The sequence below is a fragment of the Sceloporus occidentalis genome, unplaced genomic scaffold (genome assembly GCF_023333645.1).
Source record: "Sceloporus occidentalis isolate IW3139 unplaced genomic scaffold, rSceOcc1.0.p SCAF_1, whole genome shotgun sequence".
Classification (NCBI taxonomy): Eukaryota; Metazoa; Chordata; class Lepidosauria; order Squamata; family Phrynosomatidae; genus Sceloporus; species Sceloporus occidentalis.
Genome location: NW_028316981.1, coordinates 69,140,754 through 69,168,682, shown reverse-complemented (window position 1 = coordinate 69,168,682; position 27,929 = coordinate 69,140,754). Strand labels below are relative to the sequence as shown.

The following is a 27,929-nucleotide window of genomic DNA, read 5'->3' as shown; positions in this document are numbered from 1 at the left end:
TTATGGCAGATTGCATCACCCACATTAAATATACTCTGGCATTACTCCCTTTGTCAGCATATTTATTCTTTGAAAGAGAAAGGGCACACATGCTCCAAATGAGTAACTGACAGGATTTCAGGCCACAGAATCACAATCAGCATTACTTAAGTTTCTAGATTATAAATGTATGATGTGGTTTGTGATGATGAAACAGAGGCATTACAAAATTCAAGCTCTAATGAGAAAGAGGTTTAGCACACCACTTATGCTTCACCTAAACAAGCTCTGTGAAGTGCAGCACATAAAATGCAACCCTCATCCAAGCAGATGTGTGTTCCCCCAGAGTCATATTTTGTTACATGGAACTAAACCTACACAGTAAGCATTTTATAACATGGTTATCGAAAGGATAGTAAACCATGTCCCCAAGTTTCAACTGTCTCCCATATAGCTTTTCTTTTACAGACAGCCCCCCTCCAATCTATTGTGTTGGTGTTTGTTACATTTTTGTTAAACAAGAAAGGCTGACAGCTATTCATCTGAACATGTAGTTTTTGGATCTAGGTACATTTTAATATTTTGCACTACACTTCAACGCTTAAAAGAATTACCTCAGTCTAAGACTGCTGCAACACAGAAGAAATAATGCAGTTCGACACTACTTTAACTGCTATGGCTCAATGCTATGGACTTTTGGGATTTGTGGTTTTATAATATATTTAGCCTTCTCTGTCACAGAGAACTACACATACCAGGGTGGAGCCATGATAGTTAAAGTGGTGTCAAACTGCATTAGTTTTGTAGTGTGGTAGGAACCTATGGCATTCTGTGTAACTCTTTTTTTGATTCTGTCCACTGAGGTTCAAAAATAAATCCAGCAAATTATAAAAAGTGGTAACTTCAAACTCTGGACTTTTAAAACAAGTACTATATCCTTAAAAACCTATAACGGTCAACATTAAAGTAGAATTAACCCACTTATAATATTAGAACAATTTATAACATACACCAAAAAGGAATAAAAAAAACAGTTAAAACAGTTCAATAAAAGCAAAATTGCCACCCACTAGATCCCTTTCTTTAAGAACCTTCAGTTCTAAAAACCTATTGGAATAAAAAAGTCTTTGTCTACTGAAGGAAGGACAGCAAGAAGTTCATTTAGACTGGGAAGGGACTTCCAGACCTGGGAGCAGTGGCCAAGAAGGCCCAGCCTCATGTGCCCACAAGCCATGCCTACAAAGGCAGTATGACTGAGAGAAGGGCATCTCCCAATAATCTCAGGGAACAGATAGGCTCATACAAGGACAGTGGTCTGAGCAGCTATGGAAACCACTGGGTGACATCGTGCAAGTCACACTCTCTGTTCTTAGTGGAAGGCAATGGTAAACCCACTCTGAATAAATACTGCCAAAAAAACAAACAACAAAAAACAAAACAAACCCTGTGATAGGGTTGCCACAAATCAGTATCAACCTAAAGGCATTCAGTATCTTGGATTCATGTACTATCCTCTCCTCCTCTGGCATAGTTGTTAGGAGGCTTTTGGAATATTTTTTGCCTCCAATATTAAATGAACTGAGTATTGTGTCAGAAGTTTAAATTGATTTGACACAAGCTAGCATCATGGTTTGGAGGTTTTTGGTTTTTGAGCTAATTATGGAAGAAATTTCAGAAAAAGGCAGGAGGGAGCGCTATGATCTTGGGGAATAGCAAGGTTAGCTTTTATTTTCCTAACAATATACCATTGTTTTATCTGAATACAGCCATACAGTCACAGCAGGCAGAATAAAGGACTACGAAGTCTTTGTATGAGGTGGGATATTATTTAGGATCAACAAGTAGTTTTCACCCGGGCTATGGGAATTGCCAGTCAATATGTAATGTGATTGCATACATATCAGACATATGTACTGATGAGGAACACTCTGAATTTCCCTGTTTCTAGACAACATTACTTTTAAAGCAGTTTGAGGCAATCCTATACATCATACTGGAAGTAAATCCTCTGCTCTCAGTGGGACCTAGTTCTGAGCAGACATGCATAGGACTGCACTGCTAATCAACTGTGTCACAAGGATGAACCAGGATTTTATGTTCAGAATTTGTTGCCAGCTGTGAAAATACCTGTTGTGACTCCAGGCTCCATAATTGCAGTACCTGTCTCATGCTGCTGTTCTCCATTCATCTCCACAGAAATCTGGCAATAATCTTTAAGAGCAGGAAATAATGGAAGCCACCCAGTCACTGTCTTGAACTCATCTGCTCTCTGCTGATTTTCTTTTCACAAGCTCTTGTATGTTCAAAGAAGCTGTAAAGGAGAATTGAAAATGTGTTTTTACTTGTACTCATAAACCAGAACATATAAATTCTTGCTTTTTCATTAATATAGACTTAGAACAAGTGGTGCTAAGGTATATTTTTATCAACTCCAAACTCAGAAGATCTACCATTTTCCATGGTAGAGAAATCTCTCAACTTGATGGCCTGCAAAAGGGATGGATTACAATTCTCATAATCTACAATCCACACGTTAATGGGGATGTTTGTATTCTAACCCATATGACAAATGTCAGTTTAGGGAAAACATTGCAAAGAAAAAAATAGCAACTTCCACAAGTCTGGGGACCACAATTCAACTACTACACTGCTACCTTTTGCCACCTAATTTCAACAGTGGGGCAGCAATGGGGGAGAAAAAAACATTTCTCTTTAAGAATAAGACATACAGAGTTTTTAAGAACTGCCTTTGCAGGATCATTCTTGCGCTTTAAAACTGTACTGTTCAAAGTGATGGTCCCTGGCAAGTTTCCAAGAAAGAAAGGATTATACCCAATGGGCACAAATATAGGGCTAGCCCCTGACAATGCTGGAAAAAATAATACTTGCCAGTTCCACATATCAACTAGCTTGAGAAGCACTACTTTAAAACAAAGTGCACATTCCCTATGAACCCTGTTATTATTATGAAAATACAGCTGTTTCAGCTGTACTTCAGCAATGAGGGGTAATTTGAGAGGTGACGTTCAGCTTGTAAGTTCCTTCTTCCACACAATAATGCAAGTTAATTATTGCTGTATCACTGTCAATATAACACATGTTTTGTTTTACTGACATGTATCTCGATATAAAGAACTCCTCAAATTTGTTTTGGCTTTACATGTACTGCAACTAAGGTTCCATTTATATTATCTAATTCAAGACAACTTCTTTATGTGAGAAACATATATTGTATCTCTAGTATGTGCTAGGATTTATAAGGTTCAAGATTTATTGAAAATAATTCTGTATTCTATACATAGAGAACTGCTCTTACATTACTCTTTTAAAACATGCATATTATTTGATATATGGTCTGTGTACTTCTAATAAAAGAGACTTTCCAGGGGATGTTTTTCTGATAATCTTTTAGATACTTCTTTCAGATGGCAATTCCCAAACCATACACCATTCAGTTGGAGATATGCCAGATCTACTCTGCTAGCCCTTATTGGAATTGATGGGGGGGAAACTTTATCTTTTAAGACCATAGCAGAAATCTGGGGATATAATTTTTTTTAATTGTTGCTTACAGGCTTATAGGTTGGCTGCTTCTTGTTTACAAGAGCTATGCCCTATCACCAAGAAGTGTGCCAGCTGAAGGTATCTAATCTACTTTTGTATCTAAATTCAAAATCCACAAAAGAGTAATACCTTTACTGGTTAGCCAAACTGCACAAAATGCATCATGAAAGCTTTCAGAGCTACACTGGCTTCATCAGGCAAAGATGTTTAAAAACACCTTATGAATAAGTCAGTGAAGTTTTGAAAGCACGCATGATATATTTTGTGCATTTTGGTTGGCCAATAAAGATGTCATTCTTTTGTGGATTTTACTGAATGTTGCTTGTACTGCTACCCCTGAATATGTTTCTTGGATCTATCCAGTAATAGATGCCACATTATTGTTATCCTCACATTATTTTCTTCTTGGATGCAGGACAAGTTTCTCTAGTCTGCAACAGATCTACTACCAGCATAAACCCAAAGTGTCATGTTGGGCTATGTCATGCAAACAACATCTGCTGAAATTTCCTTTTCCAAACAACCATTAAAGGTACACGAACCCTGCTCCTTTTTTCACTTTTCTACCTTCCTCTCCCTCCACCATTTAAAGATTTTCACTAGGTTTCTCAATCCTCCACCACAGGTGTGAGGGTACACATGGACAGTGGGGTGAAGGGGAAAGTACCCTTCACTACTCTGTTACTCTGAAACTACTTCTGGAGCTCAATCTATAGTACAGTATATGTAGAAAAGCACCAAATCTTCTTTTTGCATACATTACATCAGCAGTACTCAAAGCGATGGTCCACTGACTCTGCTGGCTTCAAGACCATATTCCAGAAAAGCAAGAAACAACGGGGACAAATATTGGACCAGTCCTTGGCACAGTGGTGTGGTGGTGTGGAATCAGGATACTTAAAGAGCCATCTCCTTCCTGGTAGTGCCTATTGTTATTGTTACTACTACTACTATTGTCATTCTTGGGAAATTAAAGACTTAGGTAAAAGCCTATAAAACATTGTTTAAAAACAATTAAACTGTCCATAGAATAAAAACCATTTAAAATGAAGCCATCAAAAGGTGAAAGATAAAAATGGTTATGTTGGTGGTGGGCCCACTGCAGTTTTATTGTTAGCTGCCTTTGGGTTCTGTTTTGGAGACTGAAGGGCAGCATACAAACTTTGAAATAAATAAATCCTTCCAAGTAGGACTTCTGTGCATAAACTGGGTTATTCATTATTTATCCATTCAACAAAGAAGTAAGAATTAAGAGTCTTTCTGTATCATAAAATATGAAAGTTTTTGCAAGTACAGAGGAAAGAAAAGGCACAGAGTAATGTTATTTTCATGGCAAGAGAAGCAACAAATCAGTATGTTTTTGCACTAAGGACTCAGCAATAGACATTCTCCTCTTTTCTTACCCCCACATTTAAAGAACTTGTTGTGCCTAATTTGGTCCCAAAAGTTCAAGATGTGTTACCTAGTATTTCGCCTATTGACAAATTTAGGGCAAAACAGACGGGCGAAACAGACAGACTTCAGTCTTGACTACACTCACTTTTCAGCAGCTAACTCAAATTTACTGAATGAATGAATTTATTTATTAAGGCCATAGATCAGCACAAACCCAAATCAATTTCCTCTTTTATAGCCAGCTATTGACAGCCAGTATGGTGTAGTGATTTGAGTGTTGGACTATGACTCTGAAGACCAGAGTTTGATTCCCCACTCAGTAATGAAATCCACTCAGTGACCTTGGGCAAGTCACACACTCTCAGCCTCAGGCGAAAGACAGATTGGGGCTGCAGCAAACATATGCCATGGCCCCAATCTGCCTTGAATCCAGCTGAAAAAGGAGTGGCAAAGATCCGCTTCTTTTTCAGCCGGGGAAAAGGCAGCTTCAAGCCACTCCGGCGGTGTATGAAGGCTGTGCTACCAGAGCTCCTTGAAGCCACCTACATCTGGGCTGCAGGCGGCATATGAACGCCACGCTTCCAAGCTGCCCAGACGGTGGTTTTAAAGGGCGCCATGTTCTGGTTCTTGCTTAGGCAAAATGGTAACTAGGCGCATAAATAACTCGTGTAAATCAGTTACAGTAAAGTAGATACTGGAAATCAGAATACAGGACTAGATGTATTGTCGTGGCACATCATCACAGTAGTGTCACCACAGTCCAGAACTCACAGCTGATTCAAGATGCAGAATCAGCACTGAAGCCGGAGTTATTATCATTGAACAACCATGGTGAAAGATATTGTTTAGACAAGCACATGGTCCATTATAATATGGAGCAAAGAAATGGGGTATAGTATGTATGGATCAAAAAATGAAGGCGCAAATGGGGAGTCAGCTGTTGTAAGATGACACCTGGCATATCGGTATTCTACAAACAAATCAGTAAAGCAAAACTGGTTGATGGGTATTGGTGCTTTGAAAATATTTTCCAACTCTTGCCACAGCAACACCTAAAAATATAATGCTGATACTGAGAATTCAAATTATTTTTTCCAACCCTTGACACAAGCTGCTGTTTGCATCACTGCACTTGCCTATAGGACTGGGATATCAGTAGTTTTGATTCCCCACCCACCCCTGCTGAAGGATAGTCATTCAATTATTAAATTACTAAGTGCTAACTAACTGAACTTCCACTTCAGAATACTTGTTCCAGAGTTTCCTGTGTTTCCTACAGATCAGAGGACAAATATGAGTAGTAATTATAGTGGCAAGAAACATCTAGCCTATGCACATTCAACAGCTAATTACGAGAATTTGCACTGGATTTAATTGGGGGGGAAATGTTTTATATTTCACACCTTAATACCAAAAGCATTACTTTGATATTTGTATGCACCTGTGAACATAGCAAATGAATGGAATAATAGTTTTCTTCATGATCATGAAGAAAAGTATCATGTTGTGACTGGAGCCAAGTGAACAATAAATCCTAATAATGCTAACTGTATATGTTAAAGCGTGTGATAAAAATATTCAAAATGAATGTCAGTGTGAATCTTTTTGTTGGGCAACATGATCAATCATTATGAACTTCAAAGGTAAAAACTTTAGATGAACTCAGAGAAGCACATTTAATATCTATGTTCTAAAGTCCAAAGTAGTCAATTCCAACTACTTTGTTTATAATAACAATGCATCATATGTATTAGACCTAATTTAGATGATTAATACAATGCATAAAACAGCAAATTTCCAGGAAAAAGCTTTGCTTATTCCATCTTATATAATTTTACTCCATATGCCACCATATACAAATTGCTGGATGCTGAGATGATTTCTCATCAGAAATTTATAAAACACTCTGAAGGTTCCACAGAGAGTGGCAACTAGAGTTTACATTAGCTTCAAAAACTGAAAGAAAGGAAAAATATGAGTCAAGTAATAGTGTATATCTGTGTTAACATTAACTAAAGTATCCAGGTTTTCTATCACTCAGAAAAAAAATTAATTTTGGAAATGTAAGCTAATGTTAGATTCAAAAAAATTAGAGGAAGAATCTTTTTCTTCAGGATGTTTGCGTTTGCAAGAACGCTTCTCCTTAGGTTCATCGGAACTATGGTCTTTACTGACTCTGATGCCCCTCTTGTCCTTAGAGGACTTATAACTGTTTAAAGGAGTATAACATGGCTATACATTCAGCCCTCTGTATTTACAGATTCTTAAACCACAGATTAAACCATCTACCACTTTTCTCCCTCTCTCTCTACAGATATTCCAAAAAGCAAACCTTGAGTTTACCATTTTATATAAGGGGCACCATTTCACTACACCACTGTATATAATGGGACTTGAACGTCCATGGATTTTGGTATCCACGGAGGGTCCTGGTACCAAACCCCAGCAGATAGCAAGAGCCCACTGTATACCATAAGTAGTCCAGTGTCTCTTTAGGAAAACCCACAACTCCAAATTTTGATGGAGAAGAAATGACACTTCCAATATCCTCCTTGGATGCCAAGGACAGTGATCAGTCAGCAGCACGTTGGAATTCCTTAGAAAGGAGGATTCAGAATGTTCTGAGGCAGTTGAAATGGGTAACAAGAGGGGAGGGGCACTGGACAGGCCGCGGTCAAGGCAGCAGTAGAAATAATGCAGTTTGACCCCACTTTAACTGCCATGCTTGCTAGATACTAGACTAGCCATGAACTAGGTAAGATTCTAAAGAGTAAAGATATACAACTGAGCACTAAAATTAGAACTGTCTAAGCAATTATATTCCCCATCACCATGTATGGATGTGACAGCTGGTCAGTGAAAAAAATGGATAAGAAAATCAACGCATTCGAGATGTGGTGTTGGAGAAGAGTGCTGAGGATACTTTGGACAGCCAACAGACAAACAAATGAGTCTTTGATCAGATCAAGCCCAAACTCTCCTTGGAAGCCAAGATGATGAAACTGAGGCTGTTGTACTTCGGGCCACATCATGAGAAGGCACAAAAAGGGCAATAGAAAGAGAAGACCACATGTTGGATGGATAGACTCAATCAGAGAGGACATGGGCCTGAATCTACAAGACTTGGGTAGAGCAGTGGAGGAAAGGGGAGTTTCATCCACAGGGTCACCATGAATCCAGGACACCTCAAGCACAGCTAACAACAACATCAATGTATAAAATGTTGATTCACATGTTGGTTTTACTTCTCCCTCTTTTCTTCCAGTAGCCTTTTACTTTGCAATTCCTTCTTTTCATTGGCATATAAATAAAGTAAATAAATAAGTAACTGCTAAGCATCTTTTCAATCTGCTTGAAATAAGAATGAGATTAATCTTGAAATGCATTTTCATTAGTATCATACTCATGGGAATATTTTGGGAATTACAACAGGTGTATAAACAGGCAAGTTTCAAGAAATGGGAAATCCAAAAAGCAACATGACAAATGTAAGGCATGGAAAGAAAGACTTCAGAAAGGTGTGTGGAATTAAAATGTGTAACAGCTGGCCCTTAGTAACATCAATGATTTTTTTTTTTTGCAACTTTGGTTGCCCTTATGGCTAATTTAGTCCAGGAGAAGGAAAGAACGTAACCTTTCTATTCTGCTGAGAACAAAAGCAATAATTCAAACTCAGAATATTCGTTTTCTTTTATCTTACTTCCAGTGCTTTTGATTTTAATAATTTAATTGATTTCTATTGTTATTGCTGTATTCTTCATACAAGCCTCTTCGATAATCTCAGACTACAAAGTGGGCAGTTAAATACAGTTGTCCCTCCATATTCTCTAGGGTTAGGGGAACAAGACCCCCGTGAATATGGGAAAATCGCAAATAACAAAAACACAGTTTTTACTTGAGAGGACACCTCTCTAGGAATCTCTAGGTCCTCCAGTGCAACTCTGTGGTCAATGTCCAACATACACTGACCATAGAATGGCACTGGAGTAGCTACAAATGGTCTTTCAGTGCAACTTTTAGTTAAAGTTGACCACAGAGTTGCACTGGAGGACCTAGACAGTCCTAGAGAGAACATATTAATGAAATCCGTGAATAATCAAATCCGCAAATATGGAGGGATGACTGTATTTGTTTGCTGTTGTTGTTGTTAACCTCTTCTCCAGCACCACATCTCAAAGGAGTTGATTTTCTTCTTATTTTTTTAAGCTGTGAAGCTCCTGCATCCGTACATGGTAATAGGGAATATAATGGATTGGACAACTTTTGTACAGAGTTGTATATCTTTACATTGTAGGATATTTTCTAGTTCTTTCATAGCTACCCTCCCCATTCCTAGTCTTCTGATTTCTTGACTGCAGACTCCATTCTGATCAATGTTTGATCCAAGGTAGGGGAACACTTTTACTATTTCGATTTCTTCATTATCTAGACTGAATTTGTGTAGCTCCTCCATGGCCATTCTTTTTGGGTTTTTTAATGTTCAGCAGAAAGCCTGCCTTTGCACTCTTTTTCTATATAATGGTATACAATCCTAAATACCTGAAAGGCATCAGATCTCATCTCGTCTTGGGAGCTAAACAGGGCTAGACGTGGTTAATACTAAGATGGGAGATTGCCAACAAATATCAAATGCTGTAGGCCATATTTCAAAGGAAGGAACTGGCAAAAGCACCTCTGAATATTTCTTCCCTATCAAAACCCTATGAAATTCATGGGGTTGTCATAAGTCAACAGGCAACCTGAAAGTGCATGCATACATAAACACACACACACACACACACACACACACACACACACACCACTTTCCTTGACATGGCAATGTTTGGAGGAATCCAGGTTCATCCTATGGAAGAAGAACATTTTATTGCAATTGTTGTTTTAATGCTATGCATTCTTGCAATTTGCCTCCATCTCCCATCCAAGGCCAAAATTTTAACAATTGAAAGTGAATGACTACATTTTCTAATCTTCTGTAATTTCAAGTTATTTAAGCAATTTCTTTGGAGTGCTCTACAAGTGAAAATGTGAGGGTTCATTTAGATCTCTAAGCACAATACTGACTTCCATTTTAATCACAGACTCCTATTTTTGAGCACATGTTCCTCAACACCGAAGGCAGAAAATACCGAACACGTTTACTGTTCATTTCTACAGTTTCAGTGTTTATTTCAAATGGATGTGCCTGAACGGGAAATGCTCTCCAAAATTATATCCTCATCTTGTTCTGCTATTTATTCCTACTAAGGAACCAGTCAGGTGTTCCCTGCTGTTAGGAAAAGCTGCAACTCTGGGGGGAAAAAAGAGGGGGGCACCAAAAAAGAACTAATCAGGCAAGCACTCCCATTACTCATAGCTAAAACTGAGTCAGGGAGAACAAACCATAGACAAACACCTTGTAACACAAGTTTCTGAGATATTCTTTGAAGATTTAATAGGGATGACAACCTTGAAGAAATAATGGTTGCTGTATTTATTATCAGACACACATAAAGTTATAAAGAAGAGAGTTTCCAGTCAACACAATAATTACAGCTTTAGAAATCCAAGCTGCAGAAATACGGTGATCACAGTCAATTTCACTGCAAGCAAATTATAACAGGACACAGAGTGTGAAAGGGAAGTGACTGCATGAAGGCAGACTACCCATCCAAAATGTAAAGGGTTGTGTTGATTTAACTGGCAAACAGGAGCAGAAGCAAGACTGGAAGAAGCTCTAACAATGGAAAAAAATTCACCTTCTCATATGAAAAGAATGTTGTATATCATTTAACTCTGTGAGAACAAAATTAGTGGAAACAAAAAGTAAATGCTGGGCCTTACTTTTCCCTGCTGCTGACGAAATTCTGTGTGCAATCGTAAGTATTCAAGGGCTTTCTTTACCTTGATTTTCTTTCAGTTCATTATTATACTTTTTTCTCCCACTGCATCTTATGACTGAAGCTAGGCCTGGGGCTACCAAGCTAGATTCCTGGAAGATAAGCTCTGTTAATGTGCAAGTACTTGCTGAGCCGACTGAACGAAGTGTTTTGGAACAGCTGAGTAAGTTTTAATTGATGCAACATCATAGGCAAATAAATGGAAAGAGAAGAAACAGTTTCACCAAAAAGATCTATATTGCCCAAATTCCCAATATATACTTCAAGTGTGAAAACTTAAAAAGGGGACAGAGCGTTTGCTATGGAATGCTAAATTTAATAAAACACAGGGCTGGATAACAAGAGTCTGACATCTTTGCCAGCCTACTTTTTCATTTATGAAAGCCGGCAAACATGCACAACCCCTTCTATTCAAAAGGTAACAACAACATCTTACTAGGAAGCACTGACAACATAATGTCTTCATGACAGAGTAGAGAGAAGACATACCAGAAAAGCAGGCTTAGCCCTGCTAGGATTCCAGCTCTTTCAGTTTGCCTTTGCCCAAACACCCTAAAGATGTGTAAACAAATCTGAGCTGGAGCAAGTATAGGGACTGTTACCTCAGGATAAGTGGTAGTATATACTAGCCCTGACTCTCAAATTTGTTGTTGCAATTATGGTTTTGTGCCTTCAAATAATTTCCAATTTATGGTAACCCTGTCATGGGGTTTTCTTGGCAAGATTTGTCCAGAGGTGATTTGTTTTTGCCTTCGCCTGAGGCTGACTCTCCTCATCTCAAATACCCTGGCTGTAGTCTTACCACTGGCCTGCATTCAAATGTTAGTTTCAACTAGAGTGGATCCACTGAATCGATGGGATTTACCTATGCAGTATCTTACCATTGAAAACTATATTCTATTAGTCTGCTCTAGTTAGGACTACCCTATGGGATTCAGGCAAATGATTTGTATACTGATGTGAGATCTGGTCAATGAAGAAAGCAGATAGAAAGAAAATTAACGCATTTGAGATGTGGAACTGGTGAAGAGTGCTGAGGATATTGTGAATGGCCAAAAAGACAAACCAATGGGTCCTTGAGCAGATCAAGCCTGAACTCTTCCTTGAAGTTAAGATGTCTACTGTACTTTGTCCACATCACAAGAAGGCATGACTCATTAGAAAATACAACAACACTAGGAAAATAGAAGACAATAGAAAAAGAGGAAGACCACATGCCAAATGGTTAGACTCAATTAGGGCAGTCATGGGCCTGAACCTGCAGGAGCTGGACAGAAAGAGTTGGAGATGTCTCATCAACAGAGTTGCCATGAGTCAAGGTTGACTCAAAGTCAGTTAACAACTAATTTAAATAAAGAGATTTTATTCTATTTCCTATACTGCAAGGGGAGGAATTGTATGGTCCTCCATTGGCTGCTTAACTATAATTCCCAACAGTCTTTTCCATTACCTGGCTAGGGCTACTGAAAGCTATAGCTGAACTTCTTTCTCCTTACATTCTTACTCATACCCTCCACTCTGGTAGTCAAGGTCTCCTGTCCCAGCATAGGATTGCCACTGCCCCCTCCCGGATTCGTCCCTTCTCACTTGCTGCCCCTTACTCCTGGAATCTTCTTCCACCACGTGCACACCTCATCACTTCTCTACCCAGTTTTAAAGTTGAGTTAAAGACTATGTTGTTTAGTGAAACATTCCCAGGGGTGAGCCCCTCTCTGCCCCAGGATGCCTTGTTTTAACTATCCATTAAAAAGCCAACCTCTCCCTCCAGTCAATCTCCCTTGGTCCAGGCCTCGGAGGTAGAGAAGAACTACTGGACCTGATCCCCTTCCCCACCACCACTCCCTTCTCCCTTTGTGTTGTGTCTTTTTAGATTGTAAGCCTGAGGGCAGGAAACTGTCTAATTAAAAAGATTGTATGTACAGCGCTGTGTAAATTTACAGCGCTCTATAAATAAAGGTTAATAATAATAATAATAATAGTTCAGTAACATCTGGCGGGGGGAGAGACAAGTCCTACCCCTAACAAAATGGATACTGTCTGATAAGAAGTCACATTAAAACAGTACACACTGATCTTTGATCTTTTGCTTCAATATCTGGCACCAGGCGCATTCAAAATAAATTCATTTTACGTACAAAGCAACAAAAGACACCTCATGGAAACTTGACCATATTAAGTAGTAGAACTCCACCCACCATCATCCGAGAGCCTCAAAAGGCAATGGAAGATTCAGCTGGAGGTTGATCGTTTTGATTGTTTGACTAATGGTTTTAATGATTTATTTTAGTTTTTCTCATTGTTATATTTGGAGTTTTTGTTGTATATTCAAAGTGGGGGGTTAGAGTTGTATTGTATTGTATTATTGTGTTGCATTCCATGAGAGTTGTATTTGTTATTATTATATAATTTCTTTTTACCTGTTTTGCTCTATATTGTTGCTATAATTACTATGTATTTTGTTGCTATAATTGCTATGTATTTTTGTCATTTATTGCTATTGTTAATCACTATGTTATTTTATTGTTATTGTTTAATGCATTGCTATGTTACATTTGTTTTTTAATTCATGTTTATTGTTATTGCCTTGTATTATCCCCTCTGTTGTAAGCCACCCAGATTCCCAGTGATTGGGCGGCATATAAATAAATCCTATTATTATTATTAGAAACAGGATCACGGCTCAAATACTATATATTTACTGAAGGACAGCTGAAGGGACAGAAAACTTTTTTAAAAAAAATATTTTATTATACCCATTATTTTCCAAGTGTTTCTGAAAATCACGCAAGTAGTCACAGGGATTTTCTCCCTTGCAGCAAGATCATTTCTGTCATTTGATTTACAAAGGACTGCTCTTTATTTATAGATGTGATATTTACTCCATAACAACTGATTAGTAAAGGCTGTAAATGAGCATGACTCTATATGCATATGAGAGAGGCACAATGAGAAAGCAATATCAAAAGCTAAAGATTTAAATACTATTCAAATAAGGCAATATGCACATCCTCCTTCCCTTACTCTTCACCTGAATTTTAATTTTGCAGCACTTGCAATTTCATGCTTTGTGTCAGTACAAGAGAAAGTCAATGCACAGAACCTCTGGCAAGCATCTTTTCTCCTCAAATCAACTTTACAAGCATTAACAAATTAAAGAGTAAAACAGGTCAAAATAACAGCAGTGTTTTGTCACCAATTATCCTTTAGTCATCTGGGATAAACTGTGCAACACACCACTGTCAATTCTACATCAACTGCAAGTCCATAAATACTCACTCATGCAGTTAGTACAATGTTGCTGGCCAGCTATATACGAACCATGTGCCAAGGCCATGTCTGCATTGATGGGAGAACCCAGCTTACCACCAGGGCTTCCAGATTCCAGGGGAGGATGAGTTGTCTGAACAAGCACCACCCACAATGGGCCACTAGCAGCAGGGCTGGCCACATCCCCCCGTCCTGGCCCTGATCCTGTTAAAATGCATTATGTGCTGGAGGACCTGTTTGGTCCTCCTGCTGTGGCAGGAGTTGTGAAGGTACAGGTGGGAAGAGGTCAGTGACTCGCTCCTCCTGGCCTCTTCTGCCCACCACCCACCCACCAACAGCCCTCGTCCTCACACCAGCACAATTTAACAACAACAACAACAACAACAACAACAACAACAATTTGTGCACTCAGGGGACTCTCCAGAGTTTGCAGCCAGATTTGGAGCAAACAGGGTCTCATTTCACCCCAGAGAATCACCCTGGAGCATGGAATGGACTGTGTATCATCCCTTTTGGCCTATTTTGGTCTGTATTTGCAATATACAAACAAGAAATGATAACATGGAACATATGGGCTGGATGAGGGAAAACAAATTCAGGCTGAATCCAGAGAAAACAGAGGTACTCGCGATAGGTTCCCCAAATCCAGGGATGGAGATTTGTCAACGAGTCCTGGACAGGGTCACACTTCCCCTAAAGGACAAAGTGCGCAGTTTGGGGGTTCTTCTGGATCCATCACTACAATTATCATCTCAAGTATATGTGATGGCCAGAAGTGCCTGGTACCAACTTTGGTTGATACGCCAACTGCGTCCCTACCTGGACCGAAAGGACTTTGAAGCAGTTGTGCATGCACTGGTAATCTCTCATTTAGACTTCTGTAATGCACTCTACATGGGGCTACCTTTGTATCAAGTTCGGAAACTTCAATTAGTACAAAATGCTGCAGCCAGACTGGTCACCGGTACACCTAGGACTGACCATATAACACCAATCTTAAGATCTCTTCACTGGCTGCCGATTAGTTTCCGGGCACAGTACAAACTGTTGGTGATTACCTTTAAAGCCCTATATGGCTTGGGTCAAGTTACTTGAAGGAACGTCTCTCCCTACAGAATCCGCCCCACACTCTCAGAACTACAGGGAAGAACCTATTGGACTGCCCGAAGACGAGATTAAGATCTACTTCCCATAGGGCATTCACTGTGAAGGCTCCCAAATTGTGCAATGGCTTGCTGGAGGAGATCCGTCTCATTACCACCTTAGATGCCTTTAAGAAGGCAATCAAGACGGATCTCTTCTGATGAGCCTACCCCCCAGACCTGCTTTAACAGCTTAAGACAGGGGTAGGCAACCTGCGGCCCGCGGGCCGAATCCGGCCCGCCAAGGCCTTCCAAGCGGCCCCCGAGCAGTCCTGTCGCCAATTGCCGCCGATTTCCCGTTTTTCGCCGCTCCGGGGCGCCATTTTGTTTTTCAAAATGGCGGCCGAAGTCTCGCGTGACCTCAGGATGTCAAAGGTCACACGAGATTTCAGCCGCCATTTTGAAAAACAAAATGGCGGCGCCCATGTAGGAGGCCTGGTGCAGCCCCTAGAGCACTCCAACAGGGCTCCAGGAGCTGCAGTAGGCCTGCAGCAGGCTCCACCTCGCTCTCCGCCCTCCTCCTCCTCCTCCCTAAGAGCAGGGAAAGGAGGAGGAGGACGCAGAAGGAGTGCAGAACCAGGGAGAAAGGGAGCCAGAGCGGCAGCTGCAGCCACAGCAAGGCGAGAGGTCGGTTCATTGCGGGAGGGGGTTAGCTGGGTGTTCTTTCTGCAAACTTCCCTCTCAGCACCCTGGGGATTTTCTGGGTTGAAACTGTGTGCATGCTTGCTGCAGTTTATTTTCAGTTGCATTGTAGTAACATCCTTGTTTGTAAGTTTATTATTATTATTATTATTATTATTATTACTACTACTTGCCCTGGGTGTACTTTGTGCAAAATCCCCTCTGAGCACCTTGTGGCTTTTCTGGGTTGAAATTGTGTGCATGCTTGCTGCAGTTTATTTTCAGTTGCATTGTAGTAACTTCCTTGTTTGTAAGTTTATTATTATTATTATTATTAGTAGTAGTACTACTACTTGCCCTGGGTGTTCTTTCTGCAAAATCCCCTCTGAGCACCTTGTGGCTTTTCTGGGTTGAAATTGTGTGCATGCTTGCTGCAGTTTATTTTCAGTTGCATTGTAGTAATTTCCTTGCTTGTAACTTTATTCTTAGTATTATTTATCATTATTACTACTTGCCCTGGGTGTTCTTTGTGCAAAATCCCCTCTCAATGAGAAAGAGCAGGAGGAGGAGAAAGAGGAGGAGGAGTGTGACTTTCCAAAGTGCATTTCTGTGTATTTTTGGTGCATTTATTGCTGAAAGGTCTGCTGTAACAATGATAGTAGTGGAGGTGGTGATAACGATGATGATGCTTCGGTGGAAGCTCCGCCCCATAGGGTGGAAGCTCCACCCTTGGCGTGTGGCTCCGCCCTTGGAGGGTGGAAGCTCCACCCCCAGCATGCGGCTCCGCCCCTGGAGGGTGGAAGCCCCACCCCCAGCATGCGGTTCCACCCCCGGAGGGTGAAGCTCCACCCCCCGGCTTCGGCCCCCCAGTTGTCTGAGGGACAGCAACCTGGCCCCCCGGCTCAAAAAGGTTGCCTACCCCTGGCTTAAGATGATACTCCACTCGGAACTTGATGAGGAATCAGATTTTGATATTGCACATGTACAGGTATTTTAATGTGTTTTTAAATTTTGCTTTGTATAATGAGAATGTATTTTAACTATGTGTAACTTTATATATGTGCTGTTCTCCTGCCTCGATCCATAGGGAGAGGCGGGATATATAAATAAAAATTATTATTATTATTATTATTATTATTATTATTTATCCAGGGGTAGCCATGTTGATCTTACAGAAAGACATCCAAAATCTACAATACCTTTACTCAACAAACCTTTATCTGACCAACCAAAAATGCACAAAATACATGCAAGCTTTTGGAACAATGTTAAAAGCCACAGCAATAGCAACAGCAAGTGCATTTTTATACCACTTATCAGTGCACTTAGGCCAGGGGTTCCCAACCTGGGGGTCGCCTTCGGGAGTCGATCGACCCTTTCTTGGGGGTCGCCAGGTTGGGGCTGCCTCCTCCTCCTCCCCCCCTCTTCCTCCTCCTCTTTTCCCTGCGGATGCCAGTGCCAGGACCACACGGGGCCGGGACCACCTCCTCCTCCCTGCAGGTGCCGGCGCTGCGCAGGAATGGGAATGGGGCTGGGGCACTACCTTCTCCTCCTCCCCACGGGTGCCAGTGCCGGGACTGTGCAGAGATGGAGATGGTGCCAGGGCTCCCTCCTCATCTTCCCTGCGGGTGCTGGCGCCAAGACCGCATGAGGATGGGGCCACCTCCTCCTCCGATGGCGGCTGCGGCAGGCCAGAGCGGGCCTGGCCGGCATGGAGGAGCACGGGTAAGGAAGAGGAGGCAGAGGGGCTCCCAGCAGCCTTTGCGACCGGAAGTCCCGCCTCTTCTTCCAACCGGCGACCTCCCTAATTGGTTGGGAAGCTGGGAACGGGAGGCACTTCCGGCCGCAAAGGCCACTGGAACATCTAGGTGGCCAGAAGTCCCGCCCTTTCCCAGCCTCCCAACCAATCAGGAGGGCTGCCGGGCGGGACTTCCAGCCACAAGGGGGTTGCCGCCCAACAAAGGTTGGGAACCGCTGTCTCAGGCACACCTTAAGCAGTTTACAATGTGGGAGCTATTTGCTCCCAGCAAGCTGGATATTCATTTTAGCAACCTTGGAAGGTTGCTTGGCTGAGTCGATATTTTGTCAAGATTTTGTTTTTGTTGTCATTTAAGATGGTTTGGAGGATATCAATGCAGGCAGAGGCCACTTCCTTTTTTGGGTATGTGGGTACTGAGAGACAAAGAGTCACAAAATCCAGGCAGTAAGATTTCAACTCCATTAGCAACTGAAAATGGACAGGTTGCTTACCTGTAACTGTGGTTCTTCAAGTGGTCATCTGCGAATCCACACAAATGGGTTATTCTGCACCTGTGCAGCATTTCCGGATCCTACTGGACTCTCTAGGGAAGACTTTTTGGTGGTAGCTCCGCCCACTCTCTATGTCTTCCTGCCCTTTCTCAGTTCCAAAAGGTCCGCCATAGGAGCAGACAAGGAAGAGAGAAGGACACGACAGAGGGGAGGATGGGTGGGATTTGTGTGGATCCGCAGATGACCACTCGAAGAACCAGTTACAGGTAAGCAACTTGTCCTTCTTCTTTTTGGTCTCTGCAAAGCACACAAATGGGTTAGACTGGCAAGCCTGTTCCTCTGTGGAGGAGGGAGTGTCCTGGCAATAAATAAATTATTAAACCAGAAAAACAGTGTGATTTGTCAGCTATTTTACAGGTGCCAACTAACCTTAGTGCATTCCAGAAAAGAGAACAGCTCTGCCAAAAGCTGCTTCACGTCAGTGTCTGTTATCAAGTCTGTAGTGCTTGATAAAGGTCAGAGGTTGTGACCATACAAATGGTATTAACAAAAGACATTGGCCTACATTTTCTTTTAGCCCAGACTAGAGTAGACCCACTGGATCCATTAGATTTATCTATGTGCTGATTCACCATTTAACAAATGACTGAATGGATCAATTATAATTGGTACTAACTAACAGTAAACGAGCCAATATATTCTGCCAATACAAAGAGAAAGCACTGACTACCAATTTGTTGTTGTGCATCAATGAAGTTCAGGTCTCAACCTTTAAAGTCCTGTGCAACTGGAAACATCTGATGAACTGGAAGGACAAGCAAATGTAACACTAGCACACTTCATCTTTAAGATGTTTCTCCTAAAGTTTCTCCTTCTGAAGTGAAGTAGGTGATGTGACAAAAGAGAGATGCCTCAGCTCTGGAATTCCTTTCTTATCATCTCCTTCCATCAGATTCCCTGCCAAAATGACTTTTTAAAAGGGCTACAAAACATTCTTTCTTGGTTGCTTTTAAAATAATTTAATGTTGCGATTGTATTTGGGTTTCTATCGCTGATAATTTTACTCTTTCATGTTTTTAAAGTTGTATACTCAACATAGGGGTCAAAAGGCAATTACAAGTAAAAACAATAATAATACTAAAACTAGATGCTAACTTAAAAGTAAACTAATACTAATAAACTAATAATAAACTATTTTTATACCGCTTTTCCTTGAGATCAAAGTGGTGCACATCTACAAGAGCTGTCACATACAGTATAAAAACAGTTAAAAACATTTCAATAGTAATCACAATTATTCAATAAAATTATCTAAAAACAGCTATAAAATATCGATTAATCTAACTGGGGAATAAGTTCTCTACAGTGAGTCAGGAGGGTATGCTTGCTGGAAGAGATAAGTTTTAACACCTTTTTGAAGGCTTCCAGTGTACTGCTGAGGCGGATCTCTTCAGGAAATGCATTCCAAAGAGTAGGAGCTATCGCTGAGTAAGCTCTTTGATGGGTTGTTGCCAGTCGGACCTTAGGGTGTTCGAGTAGCAATTTCCCCAATGTTCTCAAAGTGCGGGGCTGATTGTGTAGGGAGAGGCGTTCCCTCAAGTAACTCGGGCCCAAGCCATGTAGGGCTTTAAAGGTAATAACCAACACTTTGTACTGGGACCGGAAGTGAATTGTTATACTAACAATAATGTAACCAATTAAAGAATATAGTTGTGACCATGCAGCCAAATAGACTACAGCTGTACTTGAGGGGGGGGAAACCCACTATTCAAGGAAAGAAAATGTCTTTATAATAGGCCAGGCTCACAGTAGGGAACAGAAATTTGTCACAATTAGCTGTAAAATGAATGGCAAAGAAAATTTCAGATGCTTCAATGTTTTTACTTTATTCACACTGGATAATAGTGTTGTGCAGCATTAATCTTGAGACAGCAAAAAAACCCACACACTACACTTCCACTTCCACCAGATGGTTCAACCAAGTATTGTGCCATCTGGATAGGAGAAGTTACATTACTCTGAAATATTTTCAATGTATCTGTCCACAAGATTTTAAAAAATGATCACGGCTCATTTGCATGATTAGGTCTGTATCTACAGCAATTCTGTGTGCAGCTTTTTATTTCAAACAGTTTATGAGTTAGCATTCTACATGCAGCCGGGTAAAGGTTGATGAAGAAAGTAGCAGCATCCAATGCATTCATATATTAGGAACAGCAAAACTGAAAATGACACACAGTTACAAGTGAAAGTAGCTTTTATATGTGTTCATAGGAAAGGCTGCTTTTTAATGCTCTCCAGTGTGACCAACCAGATAAAGAACACTTCCTTAAAAGGAAACTATACTTTCTGTAATCACTAATGTTTAGCAATTGTAAGTAATATTACATATTAGTGTTGCATAATGTTGTTTCTTAACCTAGCATTTTCCAGTTATTAACATGCATAGTGGTTTGAGTGTTGGACTTTGACTCTGGACACCAGGGTTTGATTCCCAGCTCAGCCATGGAAACCTACTTGATGACCTTGGGCAAGTCACATTCTTTTAGCCTCAGAGGATGGCCATGGCAAACTCCCTCTGAAGATGTTATGCCCAGGTTTGTAAAGGGCAACCTGTTTATCCTGAGAGCGTGTAATGAAAACCTCTCCCTCCATCGACTTATTCAGAGCAGGGCTGACAAAGACACTGAGACACCAAATTTGGTTTTAAACACTATGCATGTAACATTTATTGAATCACAAAAGTAACACAAACATTGATTATCAAGAGCTCTTTCACTCACACATTCATACAATACTCACACACATTTTCCTTCCACCGAACATTGATCAGGTGTTCTCGAAGGTTTGGGATGACACCGTTGCCACGGTAGATGCCAACAAAATGGAGATGAAAGTCCAGGGTCTTAATTCTTTTTCTTCTCTCTGGCTTTCTTGCAATATTGCAGCCCATTACTCAATTTCCTCTTTTGGGAGGTAAGACAGGCTGTTCCAAGCAACTTGTTCTGTTCAAAGTCTCTCGTTCTGTTCAGAGCACTCCATTGTCCTGTCAGTTCCTCTTCATGGCGACTCCGGAGATAAGCACCTTCCCTGTCATGGTTCGTCACACCTGGACGGCACCCCGCTTCAGCTTCCAAGTTCCTCAGACTTTCCTCGCCTCGGTTGCCAAATACCTTTGTTACATCAATGCTTTGCGTGGAACCATCTTGTTTGGTTCTTCAGCTCTGGGTTTAAGTCAGAACTCACTCATTCGTCTTACAAAGAAACTTGCCAAGAAATCCCCATGATAGGTTCACAATAAGTCAGAAATGACTTGAAAGCACACAACAACAAACACCCATTCACTCTCAAGGGTGCATTTTCATTCTTCAGTCCTCAGGAACTCTCTTTGGGTTGGAGAAATTGAAAAATACCAGAAAATAAAATACCTGTACACTTTTAGTTTTCTCAATGGACTTCAAGAAGTGGCAAGGTGAGGGTGGGAGAGATAGTCGAGAAAATATTCAAAACAGTTTTTCTCTCCCTTAAATATTAGATGTTTGTGCTGCCTATCAGTTGTCTACCTGCACATTGCTGATTATGTTCTGGGTAATCGCTCTTACAAAAATAAACATCAGACATAACAATTCCCGTAAAATGACAGCTACTGGTTTTTGTTTTAACAAACTCAATGGTTATTTTGCCATCTTCCCAATATAGGTCTACACAGAAAATAAAGTTGTCATGATCAATTGCATAGGAAGCTTTAAAACATGAGGTTGTTGCTTCTTTTAAAAATGAAGACAAAGTTTATGTATGACTTGTGCATTAAGACTGGAAAACATAATTGAAAAATGAAGTACTGCTTTAGCATTAAGGGGCTTTGAGTGACATATTGTGGTTTGTTTAAACTTCTGACGAAAATAAGTCTTCTGAAAATGACAACTAACCACTACAGGGCTACTTTAAAATTGGCATCTTTTAGATGTGCAGAAGCCAAGAAATAAAGCTGCAGCTCAAGTCGACAAAACTGGAGCATCTCACAATCATCCCAATTAATAAACTAGAGACAGAAGGCAACTGAAGATGTATCCTTTAAATCTTGTCTTTGTCCAACAACCAACCATGACCCACTGTTGTTGTTTTGCCTTTAAGTTGTTTCCAACTTAATTGAGATCCTAGAGCAAATCTATCACAGGGTTTTCTTGGCAAGTTTCTTCATAGGGGGATTGCCATTGCCATCCTCTGAGGCTGAGAGACCATGACTTGCCCAAGGTAACCCAGTGGGTCTTCATGGCCAAGTGGGATTTCAAACCCTGCTCTCCAGAGTCATAGTCCAATACTCAAACCATTACACAATGATGACTACTCTTGCAATTTTATATAACCTCCCTTAGGTGCTTGAGGTGAGAACTGTCCTCTTAAAGAGATCCAACTACCACCACCCCACCCCTGTTTATTGTTTACTACAGAAAAAGGAGTTGAAGAATGGGTGCAGGAGAACATATAGGAATGGAAGATGAACAATGGAAGTGCTAGGGGTTTTTTTGTGTGTGTGTGTTTGTGCAGCATACTGCAACAGGCAACCCAAGGTGGAAAAGTGATTCTTTCACTTCCAGACTTTAAGATGGAAAAAGGAGCAGACATTCATCCCTGGTCTCAGGTGGTTGTTGTAGATACAGTGTGAAGGATGTGCACCCGTGGTTCTGGCGACCAACCTTTTTTGTTGTCCAGAAAAGCCATTCAAAATGGGTAAACCTGTCTTTGCAGTTTACAAAAGGCTCTCTTTAATGCATCAACAGGAGCCATTAGAAAAAGAGTAGTCCATTACTCCTCTGCAAGTGACAAATGGCTAGTATTTAAAACCTTTCCTGAGGGAGTGTAGTGGAGTCTCCTTCCTTGGAGGTCTTTAAACGGGCTGGATGGCCATCTGTTGGGGATGCTTTGATTTGGATTTCCTGCATGGCAGGGAGTTGGACTGGATGGCCCTTGCGGTCTCTTCCAACTCTATGATTCTATGATTCTCTACGACTATTTGCAAATGTCTAGAATAGTCAGTGGTATAAGAGCCATGAACATTCTGCAGAAAGCCATGAACACAACAGCAATTCTTCTTCCCCACTACTGATCACGCTCTTTCCATATGTCCAGGAATAGGAGAGAGACTTGGAAGAAACAAAGACAATGCCATCTTAAAATGAACTTTAGTACAACACTAGTAATCACCAGAATTTATGTGGAAATAAATATTTTCTGATAGCAAGCAAGTCAAATATCTCTGTCCATATACCCTACTATACAAGGATACATCAATGGCCTCCACACCTAGAGCTTTGTGGCTGCTCTTTTATGCTCATAAAGTAGTATTTTATGACAAATTTTGGTCATTACCACAACTCAAGGCAACTTACAGCAATACAATATTTAATAGTATATCATTCGAACAAAAATATACCATGAAATATATATAAAACCAGCAACCACCATTTAAAAACTCTACAGTTTTTCAACCCAGCAAGTCAACCACTTAACAATCCTCACTTGAAGGAAGAGATTCTCTTATATGTCATGTCCATATAAAGAATGCCCCGGTATCTGCCTGTTACAGAACATTACAGGCTGCCTTATACTGTGAGTCAGACATCTAGCCTAGTCTTGTCAACTCCGACTAGTAACAATAGCTCATCAGGCTTACAGACAGAATTCTTTCCCAGAACTACCTGAGATCTCTTGAATTGCTTGATGCTCTCCTTTCTAGATACAAACCAGACCCAATTCCGCTTAGCTTCTAAAATCAGACAAGACTGATGTGTGTTCAAGAAACTATGGATGCAAGAAGAATTACACTTGTCCCTCCACATTGACTTTTGCAGATGTGATTATTCACGGATTTTACTAATATGTTCTCTCTAGGAATATAATAATAATAATAATAATAATAATAATAATAATAATAATATCTAGATCTCCAGCACAACTCTCTGGTTAAATTTAACCAAAAGTTGCACTGAAGGACCTAGAGATTCCTAGAGAGAAAACACCACTACGTATTTGTAGCTCCTCCAGCGCAATTCCATGGTCAAATGATGACAGAGTTGCACTGGGGGAGAGATTCCTAGAGAGGTGTTCTCTCAGGTAAAACCATAGTGTTTTTGTTATTTGCAGCTTTCCCACATTCACAGGGGTCCTGCGCCCCTAACTCTAGGAAATGTGGAGGGACCACTGTAGTTGCTTTAGAAGCTACGATATTTACAGAGGGATTGGGGACCATGCTGCCTTCCACATACTGGACTGCAAGCCTCAGCAGCCCCAGCAGTGTTGAGAACTGTTGGGGGCTGCAGCTGAAGGAGCCCTGGTGGCACAGTGGTTAAATGCCTGTACTGCAGCCACTCACTCAAAACCACAAGGTTGAGAGTTCAAGACCAGAAAAAGGGCTCAAGCTTGACTCAGACTTGCATCCTTCTGAGGAGGTCGCTAAAATGAATACCCAGATTGTTGTTGTTGTTATTATTATTATTATTATTATTAAACTTTATTTCTAAAGCGCTGTAATTATACACAGCGCTGTACAAAGTCGGTAAGCTTAAAGAGTATATAAAAGCCTGCCCAAGGCGTACACTCTAAGATAGTAACAATTAAAAAGAGGAATAGATAAAATTACCATATAGAAAAGAAAAAATAAATTAAAAACATCAAATATAAAAACAAATCACATCACATCAAATATTATCAGACAGCCAGATGACAGTCACAAATTCCCTGAGAACGCTTCCCTAAACAATATGGTTTTCAGCTCAGCCTTAAAGCTGGTTAGGGAAGTGATGAGCCGTGCATGCAGAGGAAGAAGGTTCCAGTAATGAGGGGCAGCAAGAGAGAAGGGACGGATCCAGGATGGGGCAGAGAAGATCCTGGGTTGAGAGAGGAGACTTTGGCTACCAGAGCGGAGAGTGCGAGTAGGGATATAGGGAGAGAGAAGATCGGTTAAATAAAGAGGGGCCAGCCCATGTAGGGCTTTAAAGGTGAGTAGCAAAAGTTTGTACCTGATGCGGAAAGGAAAAGGGAGCCAGTGAAGGGAGGACAACAGGGGGGAGACATGATCATAATGGCAAGCAAGTGAAATAATGTGTGCAGCTGAATGCTGAACAGAAATTAATGGGTGGAGGTGAGAGAGGGGAAGCCCTGCCAAGAGGAGGTTACAGTAGTCTAGTCGTGAGACCACTAGGGCATGGACCAGTGTCTTTGCGGTAGAAGCTGAGAGATATGGACGGATTTTGGCGATATTATAGAGAAAAAATCTACAGACTTTGGCTGTAGTCTGGATCTGAGAGATAAATACCAAAGAGGAGTCAAAGATGAAACCAAGACTGCGGGCTTCCTTGACCGGCTGGATAGAGACGTTATTGACAGAAATAGAAAAGGAGTAGTGAAGGGTGGGCTTAGGAGGGAAAACAAGAAGCTCGGTCTTGGACATATTGAGCTTCAGACGCCAATGGTGCATCCAGTGGGAGACAGCTGTTAAACAGGATGACACTTGCTGCTCTAGCTCTGGCGAAAGATTAGGGGTGGAAAGGTACAGCTGGGTATCATCGGTGTACAGATGGTAGGAGAAACCAAAAGAACTGATAAGTTTGCCAAGGGAGAGTGTGTATAGAGAGAACAGAAGGGGACCCAAAACAGAGCCCTGAGGCACTCCAACAGATAAGGGGACAGAAGACGAGGTCTGACCACCCGAGACCACTGAAAAAGATCTATCTGACAAGTAAGATGTGAACCAATCGAGAACAAGGCCCGAGAAACCAAGGTCAGAGAGTACATCTATTAGGAGACAGTGGTCCATGGTGTCGAAGGCCGCAGACAGATCAAGAAGGACAAGGATAGAATAAAGGCCATTCGCCTTGACCCGCAAAAGATCGTTCGAGATCTTAGTAAGGGCCGTCTCTGTGGAGTGCCGTGGGCGAAAACCAGACTGGAAGGGATCCAGAATGGAGTTGGTTTCAAGAAACTCAAGACAGCGTGAATAGACAACTCGTTCCAACACCTTAGAGAGAAAAGGAAGAAGAGAGATTGGACGATTGTTGGGGGCAAATTAGCTTACAGTTGTAAACCACTTAGACACTGCTTAGGCGGTATGAAGCAGTATATAAATGAAGCTTGTTTGTTTGTTTGAACAACATCTGGAGGGCTGCATGATTCCCAGCCCTTATCCCCAGTGACACAACAGCAGACAAAGGATCCTTGTCCACCAGAATTTAACACCAGATGTTTCTTAGTCACTTGTTTTGTAGTATGTCATGCATTTGAATTTTAATCATATCCAGTTGCACTTGCTGCTGACACCTGTCTTCATAAACAGTAAACTTATTTTCAATGTAGAACTGCATATGATACCAGTTACTTAAAGTCTACACATATTTCTGTTTCTCAAAATCTGCATCCCAGATATATTAATAAATTATGCTATTTTATGTTTATATTTATGTGAGTCTACAGTAGTCTACATAGATTACTTTTAGTTTTACTAATTTTAATCTGGGCATGTTCACAGGGTTTATGCTTTTTCAGGTTATTGTAGCAATTTCATGCTCATACTAAAACAAAATATATTCCACTGTAGGACCCGGAGCAATGGATGCAAGTTACAGGAAAAGAGATTGCACCTCAAATTAGGAGGAACTTCCTGACAGTAAGGGCTGTCCGACAGTGGAACAAACTCCCTCGGAGTGTAGTGGACTCTCCTTCTTTGGAGGTCTTTAAACAGAGGCTAGATGGCCATCTGGCAGGGATGCTTTCATTGAGATTTCCTGCATGGCAGGGGGTTGGACTGGATGGCCCTTGTGGTCTCTTCCAACTATGATTCTATGACTCAACTTTTGTAAACAAGTGTGAATGCTGACAAAGCAGTAACTTATATGTACTGAGGGAAATCACCTTTTCAATGATCACTTGTCTCACTCATCGGGATCCAGAGACTTAAAAACTGACAACCTAAATCAACATGTGTTTCCATTACATTTTCCCCTAAGGTAAGCATATTGCACCCCTTCTGAGACAACGGAATTAGGGTTGCTCAACCAGGTCCTGAACACCAGGTGCTTCATTCACATTTCAGAGGAAGGAGGTGGCAAAACCACCTCTGAGCACTCCTTGCCTAACAAAATGCTATGGAATTCATGGGGTCACAATACGTTGACAGATGACTTGAAGGCACATGCACACACAGGGTTCGCTGGGCTGGATGAGGGAAAACAAACTCAGGTTGAATCCAGAGGTACTGGATTCAACGGAGGTACTTACAATAGGTACCCCAAGTCCAGGGATGGAGATTTGCCAACCAGTCCTGGACAGCGGTCACACTTCCCCTAAAGGATGAGGTCCGCAGTCTGGGGGTACTCCAAGATCCGTCTCTGCAGCTGTCATCTCAAATAAAAGGGACAGCCAAGAGTGCTTGGTATCAGCTTCGGTTGATACGCCAACTGAGCCCCTACCTGGACTGAAAGGACCTTGAAGCAGTGGTACTTGCACTGGTAATCTCTCGCTTAGATTTCTGTAATGCACTCTACTTGAGGCTACCCTTGTACCAAATTCAGAAGCTTCAACTGGTTCAAAATGTGGCAGCCAGATCAGTCACCGGGACATCTAGGTTTGTCCATATAACACCAGTATTGAAATCTCTTCACTGGCTGCCAATTAGCTTCCGAGAGCAGTACAAGGTGTTGGTTATTACCTTTAAAGCCCTACATGGCTCGGGCCCGAGTTACTTGCGGGAACACCTCTCCCTACATAATCCGCCCCACATACTTAGAACATCTGGGAAGTTTTTACTAGAACATCATAATACCAGGTTAATGTCAACCTC

The 27,929-nt window shown here is 41.2% G+C and overlaps 1 protein-coding gene across 8 annotated transcripts in view; it reads right to left on the bottom strand.

Annotated features, from left to right (window-relative positions):
- The window catches only part of SFMBT1 (Scm like with four mbt domains 1), a 119,387-nt gene that overhangs the window by 57,840 nt on the left and 33,618 nt on the right, over positions 1-27,929 (bottom strand). For 4 of the 8 annotated variants that reach the window (XM_089523990.1, XM_089523962.1, XM_089523952.1 and 1 more), the window contains one exon: positions 2,107-2,290. In XM_089523990.1, the coding sequence (XP_089380116.1) occupies positions 2,107-2,167 (61 nt within the window). In that variant the 5' untranslated portion in view covers positions 2,168-2,290. Of the gene's footprint in view, positions 1-2,106; positions 2,291-7,409; positions 7,460-15,139; positions 15,435-18,094; positions 18,113-27,929 lie in introns of those variants that run through there. The other 4 variants (XM_089523999.1, XM_089523979.1, XM_089524008.1 and 1 more) reach the window with 4 other exon arrangements.